Source organism: Peromyscus leucopus, chromosome 19, assembly GCF_004664715.2.
Source record: "Peromyscus leucopus breed LL Stock chromosome 19, UCI_PerLeu_2.1, whole genome shotgun sequence".
NCBI lineage: Eukaryota > Metazoa > Chordata > Mammalia > Rodentia > Cricetidae > Peromyscus > Peromyscus leucopus.
Window position 1 is genome coordinate 81,650,697 of NC_051079.1, and position 13,182 is coordinate 81,663,878.

A 13,182-nucleotide genomic window follows, 5' to 3' on the forward strand; every position below is an offset into this window, starting at 1 on the left:
CAGACTGGAATTTTAAATTTTCTTCCATAAAAAAAAATTATTATTTTTTTACTGTGCTTAGTTTTCATAATGGAGGGAAATTCTGTTTCCAGATCTAGAAGTCACCCTCTAGTGAGGTCAAAAGAGTAGCTGGGGGACAAGGAAAGCCTGACCTGGTCCCCCCCCCCCCCCGACATGGGACAGTGGTGTCAGGTGTGGTCATGGAAGGCTTTCCCTCCTCTGTGGGACAGCTGCTCCCCAGGGACCTGTAAGGAGGAGCCGGGCACTTCTCAGTCCTGAAACTGCCAAGTTACTAGGCAATACCACATCTCCGGGCCAATGGAAGTGTGTTCTTCCAGTCCTTACAAAGTGCTAAGTACTGACCCAATTCCTTCAGAATAGAACATGAACCTCGGCACCTTTCATTAGATTCTCCTTTGAGTATCCATGGCCACTGAGATCCCAGCTACTGGGCTGACTTCTGTGCAGGGTAAACCAGGAACCACAGGACAGCCCAAGCAGTTATTGTAGCACACGCACACACACACACACACACACACACACACACACACATGGGTTGGGGGGTAGGAAGGAGATGGGAATAATGAAAACAAGAGAGATCTGGTGGAAAAGAGGGGAGGTGAGAGAGGATAGTGGGGGGCTTTGATAAAAGATAATATATGTGCATGTAGTTATAAAAATGAAATAGTAAAACAACAGAATTTTACTTTTTGAAGAAATTTTACGTGTGTGTATGAGAGAGAGTGAGGGGGGGGCGGCAGTACAGGTGTGCACACACACAGTCAGTCTCAATACCGCTCCCACTTTTCTGGAATGTATGACACTTTGGGCCCATAAAGAGCCATCCTGGGGTATCTCAGCTCCATGTAGGATGGGCCAAGGACCCTGCAAACCACACCACTTCTGTCCATGCATCCCCTTTCCATGCTTACGGATCAGGCAAGGTCAGTCCGGCTGCAAATGAGGGACACTAAAATCGAAAGTGCATGGGAGCCTGGGTCCTAGGATCTGCAGAGGGTAAGTGGAAGACAACAGTTGAGGTGGGCAGTCGGCAGTCACACGTACACAAACACCTACCTGTCCACTCAACGCTATATGTATCTGTACCCACACGTTGATGGTCACAAATGGCCTTCATGATCAAAAACATACACAGGTCAGGGATGGACCAGAACATAGGCCTGGAGGGACAACATTCACTGGTTGCCTTGGAGGGACCTGGTTTGATCTAGATTGGCATCCCCAGACTTGCTAATAGGATACCTCAGGAACCCAGTCACCTGACGCCTGCTCTCAGAACAGACCAGCCAAATGCTAAGGTGAACCTGAAGGCAGCCATTGCTGTCCAATACCAAACTAGAGAAGTGGGGGACCCAGCTTCCTCGACAGCCTGCTCTACCGTGCACTGCCCTCACTGCCCTCATTTACCTATCTTGCCTCATTTACCCCTTCACATCACATGACCCAGGACAACTACGGGCTCACATTCATTCATGAGCAGATCCACCGCTCCCTGTACATCCCGCACCAGAAGCGACGGCGGGCTCCAGAGGGACTATGGCCAGGGAACGACAACAAAAAGCCTGCCCCTGTGCTGCCCAGTCCTGCCCTCAGGTGAGAAGTCCCACGGAACTTCAGTGGTATCATAGCTCTTGGGAGTCCCACACCCAGACAGTTAGTCACTGGGCGGTGCAGGGCCAGATGACTAGATACTACACCGTCCTGGCTTTGTCTCTACCCCAGGCTTGCATGTAGGTGGACAAAACACCCTGATGTGTGAAGGATGCCCCTATGGTGGATCTCGGGCCTCTTAATCTCTCTGCCCTGCCACTCCTCCCTGGCCTTTCTCCTCCCGGTACCCCTCCCCCCTCTTTAATCCTCCCCTTTCTCCCCTCCCCTCCCCTCCCCTCCCCTCTCCTTCTCTCCTTTGCCCTCCCTCGCCCTGCCCTCTCCTCCCTCTCCCTCCTCCCTGCTGTCCCATGGTTGGGGCGGGTGCTCCACCGCCCCCGCCACCACTGCCACTCCACCCCTGGTGCAGAGCGAAGCTGCAGTGATAACTGGTGTGCGTGCGTGGTGGAGTCCCTGCGCTTTTGCGGGATCCTGTCCCCTGCTCCCTGGCACACCACTTGCACCGGGACTATCCAGTGACCCAGGGGAGACCGCTGAGCTGAGTCCTGTGAGCCCTCAGGGTGGTGGCGGGGCCATGCAGCCGCATGGTTGTGCCGCACTCTGGGTGCTGCTGCTGGCGCAGGTCAGTGAACAGGTGAGTGAGTCGCGCAGGGACCAGTGGAGTCCCTGATGGCGGGAAGCGCATTCCTCAGGTGGCTAGGCTGTGTATGCAGTCCCGCATTCTCACTGAGGTGCTTTCACTTTTTTCTAGCACACACCTGCGTGCGCCCTGGGACCCTCAGCTGCAGCGTCTGAGAGTCCGAGCGACGCGCACCCTCCTCCGCCATCCTCTCAATCCGGCTGGCTGGAAACCGACGGTAAGTCCGCGAGGTGGGGGGCTCTCGGATTCTCGCAGGTAAGCGTTTGGCAACCCCCTGCCGCTGATCTGCACGCCCCTGGGTGGGTTGGGGGGAGGCGGCTCAGAACACCAAGTGCTTTGAAGATGCTATCTTGCTTTTTCTTTACATTGTGAGCTCCTGCTCACGGATGACCTCCCATCAATACCTGTATCGCATTTCCAGTGAAACGGCAATGGCATGCCAGCGTTACGTTGGAGAAAGAGTAATGTATCTGAGAGTAGGAAGGCTCTAGATCACTTTGTATATTGACGTGATAGACGCGTCGTTAATGTATATACACCAAACCTATCCCAGGCAGCGAAGCCCCGACTCCAGCATCTTCCCCCTCGCCCTCCTCCTCCACTCTTGACTGTCACAGCAGGAGACTGAAGGTGCCCTCCTTAGTATCAGCAGCAGGAGAACATCCCAAGGCAGGGTTCCTGTCCTGGGTCATCTTGGGTATGAACTCGAATCTCAGTCTTCTTCAAGGTAGGGCCTCCTCTGTGGTTCCCAGGTGGCTTTTGTCCTGGCAATGATGCCTGGTGACTGAGAAGTCAGGCTAGCGCACTGGTCGCTAGGAGGTTCTAGTCCGCTGGGTCCGCAGCACAGGCGGGTTGTTACCTTCCCTGCCCTTCCCCGGGATGAAAAAAACTCAGCGGGGTTGGCGACCAGAGGCGAACCAGGTTTAGCTTCTTGGTGGATTTTCAGGAAATTTACACGATTCAAGAATCGACACTTTGGAAATCCTCATTATCAGTTTCTTTGTCGTGGTAAACTTAACAGAGCTGGATGCTCACATTGGATGCTGAAAATTCCCCCTCCTAAATACGGACTGGGTAGTTAGGAAGGGATAGACGAGTCTCGACCCTAGGCCTCTGAGCACCACTGGAGGGCGCCAGACGCAAACAGTACAGTGCCGTGAGCCCGTTTTTTGCGCTTTTGTGAGGGAAAACTGAAGCCCACCTTCCGGCACCGTCATCTCCACCGCGCTTCTGCCTCTCTCCCCCTTCCACAACATCATGACCTATGGGAGGTGTAACTGCTCTAACGTTGGACTTTGGTCGACTTTCACAATAAAACCATGAGAATTCCGTAGGGACGCATGACGTTTTCCACATTGGTTTATTGCATGTGTAGGCTGCAGGGCGCTGTGGAGGTCGTCAGGTTTAGCATGGAGCAGGCTGGGCAATCCAGCCAGCCCACTCGGGACATGTTTACCACACTAATGAAGGCTTTTATAAGGTGATAACATAGACAGAGCACTGTTCAGGAAGAGAAGAGAAGCTTCCTGCCTGAGGTCATAGATCTCTCACAGCCGGGCATCTCAGTTCCCGATCCCAAGGGCTCTGCTTCCACAGCAGACACTGATCAACCTGACCGGAGCACGCAGCACCCACCGAGGGTGTGAGTGATTGCCAGGGCGGTGCTAACAGTGGAGAGAGGATGCCTGCACACCCACCTCCTGATGCTGTCGCTCCTTAGTGACCAAAGGACAAAGTGAGAGCGGACGGCAGGCACACAACAGGGGCAAGATGTGGTAGGACACACAGGGCCAGGAGCACCGGTGACCTTCCGGTGGGGTCTGCATATGGTAGGAAGTCCGGTCTCCATGATACATGCTGATTGTAGGGCCAGGAGCACTGGTGACCTTCCGGTCGGGTCTGCGTATGGTAGGAAGCCCGGTCTCCATGATACATGCTGATTGCAGGGCCAACAGCACCTGTGACCTTCAGGTCGGGTCTGCGTATGGTAGGAAGCCCGGTCTCCATGATACATGCTGATGGCTTAATTAACTTTCAAGCTAGGAGTTTGGCAGAAAGTGAGACTTGTAAGGGTTCCTGCTACTCTGCTGGCTGTATGAGGTAATTATGCAGTCGGAAAGAGAGACTCACACGCTTCTTGAAGCAATGATGGCTAACTAAATTGAGATAAATTTGATTAGCAAACATGAAAGCATCAGTTTACTTTTTTTTTTGATGACTCTGTATTACTTTTTTATTACTCAATGGTTTTATTACACATTTATCTCTTTAATAACATCCATGGTCACCATCAAGAGCATAGCACAGATTTCTTGCTTTTTAAAAAACCTTAGGCTTCCAGATCCAAGGCAAAGTTCAGAAGTTCTTTAGAATTTTACAAAGTGGGGTGGGGGCTGGGGGTGGGCGGTGCTAGAGAGATGACTCCAAGGCTATCTGGGTAAAAAAAGAAATCATTTACTTAGCTAGACATAAAGGATGTATATTTGTGCTTGTATGTTCCAGGTTTACAATGACTTGCATATAGACATATATGCATATATATCCTGAGATAGAGCAGGCCAAGGCTGTGCTCATGAGTGTTAGGGCTTGTAGTAGGCTCTGACTCAAGGCAAATACTGATTCCTGTGCTGTGGATATTTTTGCTATTTTCATTTTCAAACAACCAGTGTGAACACATGTGAGGAGTAGGTATTCCAGACCAGCCTTCATAGGAGTCTTTGCTGTTCCCTCTGGTACATTCACTGGTATGCCTGAACTTCATGCCATCATTTCTGGACAGGAGCCTTCCCAAACGTGAGGCTGTGCTCAAGAAACCTCTTGTACTCAAGCCGCCGGAAGTTCTGAGTCAGGGAGCCTTTTGTGACCTTTTTCTCTCATTGCAAACATCTGCAAGGACCAGGTCTTATTTAAAGGGTTATCAAACTGGGGAGTCTTGTTTCTTTGTAAATCACAAGTCATTGGTTTGGGGAGTGATTATCTTAACACATTAAACATTAAGTTAGGGCATAGCTTTTGGTTTCTTGCAGTTATTCTTTGACTTCATTGGCCCAGCAAGTGCAGCCGGATGCTTGCCTTCTGAGCTCATTCACTGCAGTCTCTGACCCGTTCACATGCATTTGCAAGTATTTGCTTCTAGGTATGACTTCCTTGATAAAATCAAGGTTTCTCAAGCTCTGGCAGGAGTAACACTTCACTCTTGAGAGGCTGTCCTGTCCATGATCAATGTCCACCAGCCTCCTTGATGCAGGGACAGCTTTCTCCTTTCCCCCTCTGTGACAACAAAAACAGCCTGCACAGAGAGCAGAGTTCTTTCCTGAGAGAAGCAGCTGTCTGGAGGAACGGGGGTCCAGGCCACAGCAAGGCATTCTGTCCCAGACCCAGCACACAATATCTCCTGAGAGCTGGTACTGAACTTTCGAGAGAGTTCAAAAGAGACAGTGAAATGAATTATATCCAAAACAATTATTAAATATTGAAATGCCCAAAGCCTACAACTTAAAAGTTTGGGGTATTTAAACCTCCCTTGATGCTGATGTTGTTGAGCCCATGGTGTTTATAGCAGGGTTTTCCTGAATGTTTTCTCCCTGGTGTCGCACTGGTCATTAAACTGTCTCCAGTCAGAGTGTCTGCAAATGTTTATCAATGCCACACACCAGGCCACTCACCCGGGCAGCTTGGTGTCCGACATTTATCAAAACAAGACTTCTTTATATGAAAGGAAATTAGCAATAGTTGCTGGACACAATTAATACTATATGGTCCTTGCTCAGACAATACATATTCTCTCCTCCAAATCAAAGGCCACACGAATATAGGTTATATCATTGACGAGTTGTTCACATTGTTAGGTAGCACTCACTTTCTTCTTCACTGATTGGCATATGTTCATTGTGCACACTAGTGGGCTTCATAAGGTCTTTGGCACATGAATATACCATGACACATTCACTCTCCCACCCTCCTCTGTCCCCCACCTCTGCCTCTCACTATTCTCGTTCATTGCCCCAGATAGTCTCACTTCTAACTTAATATTGTATACGAACATAAAATTTACACATCTGTAGAAAATATCCGCTCTTCAAAATAAGAGAAAAGATAGTGTATTTAAGTTCCTGGGTCTTATTTTACTTATTATGATGATCTATGGTTACATACATACATTGTCCTGCAAGCAAATAGCTTGGTTCTTTACCCCTTCGTGTGTGTGTGTGTGTGTGTGTGTGTGTGTGTGTGTGTGTGTGTCTAACAGCTTCCATATCTGTTCACCTGATGACCAACACCTTGGCTGATTCTGTCACTTGGCTACTGTGGACAGTGTTCAGTGTCTCTGCTGCCTGTTGACTGAGAGCACTCCGGCCACACATTGAGGAGTGGTATGTCTGGATGATGTGGCCATGATCACCTTTCTATGCACAACGAAGCTCACTAATGAGGCTCACAACAAGATTTGTGCCCTTGTCTTTATTCCACACCCCTGCAGGAGGGGGGATCTAGAAGTGGTACGAGGGACTCCCCCATGAGCAGCCAGGTGTGCTAGCTAACGACACCCCAGCAGACATGCCTACCGCACAGTGCAGAGAGCAGTGGAGGCACTTTGGGGAACTACAAACCAGCAGTGTGCGGACAGAGTATGTACCTTCGTTCTCACTTCAGATGTGCTGAGTCCTGGTGTGCTTGCCTCTCCCCCTTCACCATGTACCAAACTGTCTGATCCTCTGTTGTGGATATCATGCTATATATATAAAAAAAAAATGCTGATTGGCCAGGGGCCAGACAGGAAGTATAGGCAGATCAAACAGAGAAGAGAATTCTGGGAAGTAGAAGGCTGAGACAGAGAGAGACGCTGCCAGCTGCTATGAGGAGAAGCATGACATAAGATACAGGTAAGCCACGAGCCACGTGGCAAGGTATAGATTAATTATACCTTATTTAATTAATTAATTAAAATATAAATGGGTTAATTTAAGATAAAAGAACTAGATAACAAGAAGCCTGCCATGGCCATATAGTTTGTAAGCAATTTAAGTCTCTGTGTTTACTTGGTTGGGTCTGAGCGGCTGTGGAACTGGTGGGTGAGAGAGATTTGTCCTGACCGTGGGCCAGGCAGGACCAAAAAAACTCTAGCTACAATCTTCCACACCCCTGCCTAAAATACTATAGAAACCTGTGTGTCCTATACCACCAAAGCTAAATCACCTGCTCTGATGTAGATAGCCAGTCACCTGCCAGAGCCTGCTGCCTCCCTAATCTATGACTTGCTGCTCAGCCCAGCCAGGTGTTCTCACTTGCTAGACCTGTAGATGAAGCTTGGCACTGGAGAGAGACAGATGAAAGCTGGGGTCCAGAAGAAGAGGAGGAGGAGAGAAGAAGAAGGAGGAGGAGGAGGAGGAGGAGGAGGAGGAGGAGGAGGAGGAGAAGAAGAAGAGAAGAAGAAGAAGAAGAAGAAGAAGAAGAAGAAGAAGAAGAATCATCTCAGGAGCAGAAGCCTGGCCTACTCTCTGCTGCGTGGCAGGCACCATGGTCCTCCCATTCCTGTCTCCTCATCTAGCATGGTTGTCAGAAAAGCATCCCAACAAAGCACCCTGCATGTAATCTCCAATCTTCCTCGCCTCTCCTAAACCCAGACATGTGCCTTTCATGGCATGTCACTGGCTGCTGCCCATGTTTCTTTTGTTTCCCCGTTTATTTCTTGGGCAGGACAGAATAGCATCACAGACAAGTGGCTGTATCCACTCACAATAAACTGGTAGTAACTACCTGGATATTGCTTCACTGTAATCAAATAATACTTTACACATGGTCTGAAAAGTGTGTCTGCTCATGAAGAATCAGAAGAGGAGCCTGATTAACAGGAGTCTCTGAGCTACCTCTTTGAAGAAGGAATCTGTTTATAATTCATGGAGAAAATGTCAGTTTAGAATGTTGGAACCTGCCGGGCGGTGGTGGCACACGCCTTTAATCCCAGCACTTGGGAGGCAGAGCCAGGCAGATCTCTGTGAGTTCGAGGCCAGCCTGGGCTACTAAGTGAATTCCAGAAAAGGCACAAAGCTACACAGAGAAACCCTGTCTCCAAAAACAAAAACAAAAGCAAAAAACAAAAAAGAATGTTGGAACCAGTAAAACTCCAAAGGTGCTGTGCCCCGAGTCTGAAGGGTGATCCGCCTCATTGTCAGGTTAGATCCCTCAATTCCCCGTGCTGGGAGTGGTGTGCTCTGCAAGACACCTCACAGTACCTTCAGAGGAAGGCCTGAAACCATGCTGACACGTTTTTAGCTATTAGAAAAAATACAGGCACAAAAGCCTACCAACACTCATATACAAATGGACACACACACACACACACACACACACACACACACAAACACAAACACCATGCTTAATTAAATATTTTAAAGATATAAACTAAGCTAGCTAATCTCAAGTTAAAGTGTTTTTTTAACCTTGTCCTCGACAAAACTACCTTGGCCACAGGTCTCAGCTGATAACATGGCTGAGCAGCCAGCTGTGACCCTGATCTAGAAGTCCAGCCCTTGGCTCCTGCCCTCCTGGAAATAGCCTTCTCAGATTGCAGACACAGAGAAGATATTGTAAATGGTGGTAAGGAGCTGAGAAAGTCCTTGTTGTCACCTTAATAAATAAAAAGATGGTTTCCTATAATGGCAGAAGATGTTTCAATATCCACGGGACCGCAGTGGAGCTCAGAAACAAACCCCCCTCTCCACTTTCTTAGAGAGTGGTGACTCTGGGCGCCGATACTAGATGACTCTGCGGTCTTGGCTGTGTATGTCCGACAGGGTCTTTGAGAGTTTCTTTTACTGTTATGAATTAGTTTAGTTGAATGTGCTTTAAACCTAGATGCCACAGAGTATAGTGGTGAGACCTGAGCCAGAAACGTGCTGCGGACAGTGTCATTTGTCCCAGACGACAAAAGGGAGACCAGGGAAATAGGAAGGTCTGCGGTAGTTCAGGAAGTTCAGCACATGAGAGTATCTCTGTATAGTAATCTATGAGTCCTGGGGTGTGTCTGTAGTCTACATTTCCTCCTGTGTGTTCAATGCTTTCAGAATTAAATAAACAGCAAGAAAATTTATCATTTTTTCCTTTTAATTATGGTACTTGAAGCCAAAATTTCTTCTCAGTCCAGTATAGGTTTTTATACAAAATATAAAGAGTATGAAGAAAGGAATGCTTCACAACTATTATAAAACAGAAGACCGTCTTGCCATTTCCACCCAGTAAGAGATGGGGGGGCGGGGATTCAACATCCACCGAGTCTCAAATTCACACGGAGAGATAAACAACAGAGCTAAGTGAGGAAATGTTGGAAGCAAACTTCAGATAAATCTCTGCTGCCATGACACTTTATTACTGATACAGCAAATTCCACTGCACATTAAGGGGGAACAAAGGCCACATCAAACAAGAATTGCTCTTTCAGATTATATTTCATTACTGATGGAACAGCTAATTTATGTAGTCAATCTGGAATTCTTCTCAGAACTCCGGAATTACTCAGCGTCTTCTCCTTTCTCAATTTCAGAGTACGACCTGGTGTCTGCCTATGAGGTGGACCACAGGGGGGATTATGTATCCCATGACATCACGCACCACCAGCGGCAACGGCGGAGGCGGAGAGCGGTGGCCCAGCCAGGAGGAGATGCCCTGCACCTGCGCCTGAAGGGCCCCAGGCATGACCTCCATCTAGACCTGAAAGCTGCCAGCTACTTAGTGGCTCCTGGATTCATGGTACAAACTCTGGGGAAGGGGGGCACCACATCTGTGCAGATGTTTCCACCCGAGGAGTTCTGCTTCTATCAAGGCTCCTTAAGGTCCCAGGGGAATTCCTCGGTGGCCCTTTCTACCTGCCAAGGTTTGGTGAGTACCAACAGCAGCAGCTGTGCTCTGGGAGGGAGGTGCCAATGGGGGTGGGAGAGAAGAGGCAAAACTAGGTTCCCTGAGAACATTTCCACTTGTTCTGCTACCCCAGTAGACGTTTTTGTGATCTGTGACAGCAGGTGGAAATAGCCAAGTAGCTCTTCAAATGTTCTATGCTCTTTTCTTGGATTAATAGAATGGTCTCTACACCTACCCTTTTGTACTCTAAAAATAAATTGCAAGAACACTTCTGTTTAAAAGAAACACATAAGAAATTGTGGCCAGGTCTGAATACATTAATGATTTTGTTGTTGTTGTTGTTGTTGTTGTTAATTTCATGTGTGGGACCACAGTGGAAACTATAGAAATTGTCGTTGTTTTGGACCAGTCACTTGAATGGCTTGGCTATTTTGATGGGATGTCTGAATCCACTAGAATGTTGCATCTGCTATCTCGACAACTGCTGTGTACTGACTAATCAGGGCATTCATCCATGCCAGGCCCATGCTGGTCCTGTTAGACTGTGAATCTATCTAGGTGCTTCCAGATCTCTGAGTATCTAAGCAGACACTGCTCTCAGCTTCAGGGAGCTCAGAGTAAGGAGCATGCGACCACGTTGCAACTTTGTATCTTAGTCGATTGTCTTGTTGCCATGGCAAGTTGCCCTCACAGAAGCAACTTCAGGAAAAGGTGGTTTACTTTGTTTCCACTTTCAGTTCAGTCCATCATGGCAGAGAAGCCTCGGTGGTAGAAGTTTGAGGCAACTGGTGACAAGACATCCAGAGTCAGGAAGTTGAGGAAGATGAATCGAGGTTCTCAGCTTGCTTTCCCCTTTTTGTACAGTCTAGGCCTTCTGCCCAAGAAATGGTGCCACACAAAATTAGAATGAGTCTTCCCACCTCAGTTAACCTAATCTAAATGGTCTGCCACAGGCATGGCTGGAGGTATGTTTCCATGGCAACTCTTAATCCTGTCAAGTTGACAATAAATATGAACCATCACTGCAGGTATCCCTCAGGCTTATACAGGCAGAAATCTGGATGGGTTTTCTTTTACTTTACTTAAGATAATTCCATCTTTTAAAGAAAAAAAAAAGACAAAAATAATTTTAGAGATGGATGAGAAAAGTAGAATGTTGAGGATTGAAAATACATAGAGGTTGATATTACATTGAATCCAAAATTGTAAGTAGTGAATGAAAACAAAGAATAACTACGCATATGTAAGAAGCTGCCATGATGAAATCTACTACTTGATATGCTGACATTAAAAATTAAATTAAAAATCTGAAAATCAAAAGGATATTAGTCTTTACTTTGCTGACTTGTCAAATTTAAATCCCTTCTGGCTCTTGCTGTAATTTGAATTCATCCCTCAAAATTCATCTTTTGGAAATTTAATTCCTGATGTGTCAGTGTTTGTAGAAAGCACCTAGTGAAACTTCACTTTTTCATGAGAACTTATGGATGAACTCTTGTTGTTATTGAAGGAATAGGTCAATTAGTGTGTGTGCATTTGTGTGTGTGCACACACATGTGTATTTTTTCTTGATAGATTTTTAAAATATTTATATTATTATTGCTAATTATTAGTGTGTGGTGTTTGTGTTCTACATAAAACAGTGCATGTGTGGAGGTCAGAGGAAAACTTTTGCAGTCAGTTCTCTCCTACTTTTACATGGGTTCCAGGGACTGAGGCCGGTCATCGGGCTTGCACAGCAATTATGTTACCCACTGAGCCATCTTGCCAGCCCAGAATTTTTCTAAAACAGTGATAAATTTCTGGAGAGCTATTTATCTAAAATGATAAGAGGCTTTATTTTGAATGAAGGAATTTACTTTTCTTCATCTGCTTTATAATCTAATTTTTTTAAAAAAGAAAAATACATAGAGGATGTTAAAGATTTACCAGAAAATATTTGGGCATTGAGTGCACTTCTAGAAAAGGCTTCTAGTCTGTCTGATACAGAATTTCCTCCTTGGAAATTGTGTCTCAAAAGAAATCTGTGTATGTGTGTGAGTAGTAGATGCCACAAGGATGCTCAAGCCATCACCTTACAGTGCCTAAGCACATGTAGAAAATTTCTAAATGCTTTTAGTATATTAATATTTTCTTTTGGGTGAAATCTGATGTGAGCTGATGTCATGCTTGCTTCTATTTGTAAGAGATCTGGGTTAGAGAGTAGACAAAGCCGTGACCCGAGCTAGGGTGGAGGTTACTTAACATTCTTGTGAAGCATGAAGACATACGGGTGATTTATTCCATATTACCAAGAAAAATAAATCTTCTTCAATTAAAGACCCAAACTTCTCAGGTAATATACACACAAAAATTTAAGACATCCTTGGCTTTCTGGTGGTATTTTATTTGTACTGAAATGTGATTTTATTTGTATGTTAATAAATAAAGTTGCTTGGGCGTCAGAGCTAATAGCAAGCCATAGCAGAGCTGGCCGTTCATGGCGCATGCCTTTAATCCTAGCACTTGGTAGAAGAGCTAGGTAGTAGATCTCTGTGTGGTCAAGGATACAGCCAGCATTGGAGACACACACCTTTAATCTCAATACCATAGAAGACCTGGAGGGCTGTACATACAGGCAGTGACGAGGCAGTCATGTGTTTAGGTTTACAACCAGTGAGAAGGCAGAACAGAAAGACTATATAAAGACAAACACACAGGAAGTAGGTCTCTTTCGGAGAGGTAGGACCACCGCAGGAGGAAGGGTAAGGTTTTAGCTCTGAGCTCTGACCTCTTGGATTTCTTCTTTACATTGGTTCTGTGTTTCTTATTTAATAAGACGGTTGGTTACATCTACAGCTTTCTTCCTAAAAGACTTCATCTAGAAAAGGAAAGTGTCTGTGAGCTATGCCTTTCAGAATTTAGCCACCTTGGGTTTGTCCATAGAGATTGGGGAAGGTGCTTCCAGTCAGCCCTTGGATGAAGGTGCCCTGATGACCTGGAGCTTCCCTATAGCAGAGCCCTCCACAGTAACTTCGTTATCCCCTGAAATCTGCCCATGAGTCCAGATAACTAATTTG

General features: G+C 46.6%; 1 protein-coding gene across 1 annotated transcript in view; it reads left to right on the plus strand.

Annotated features, from left to right (window-relative positions):
• The first annotated feature begins 2,035 nt into the window (after window positions 1–2,035).
• The window catches only part of Adamts16 (ADAM metallopeptidase with thrombospondin type 1 motif 16), a 113,958-nt gene continuing 102,811 nt past the window's right edge, over window positions 2,036–13,182 (plus strand). Inside the window, 3 exon segments of the mRNA XM_028873676.2 lie at window positions 2,036–2,263; window positions 2,381–2,486; window positions 9,810–10,144. Of these exon segments, the coding sequence (XP_028729509.2) occupies window positions 2,204–2,263; window positions 2,381–2,486; window positions 9,810–10,144 (501 nt within the window). The 5' untranslated portion in view covers window positions 2,036–2,203.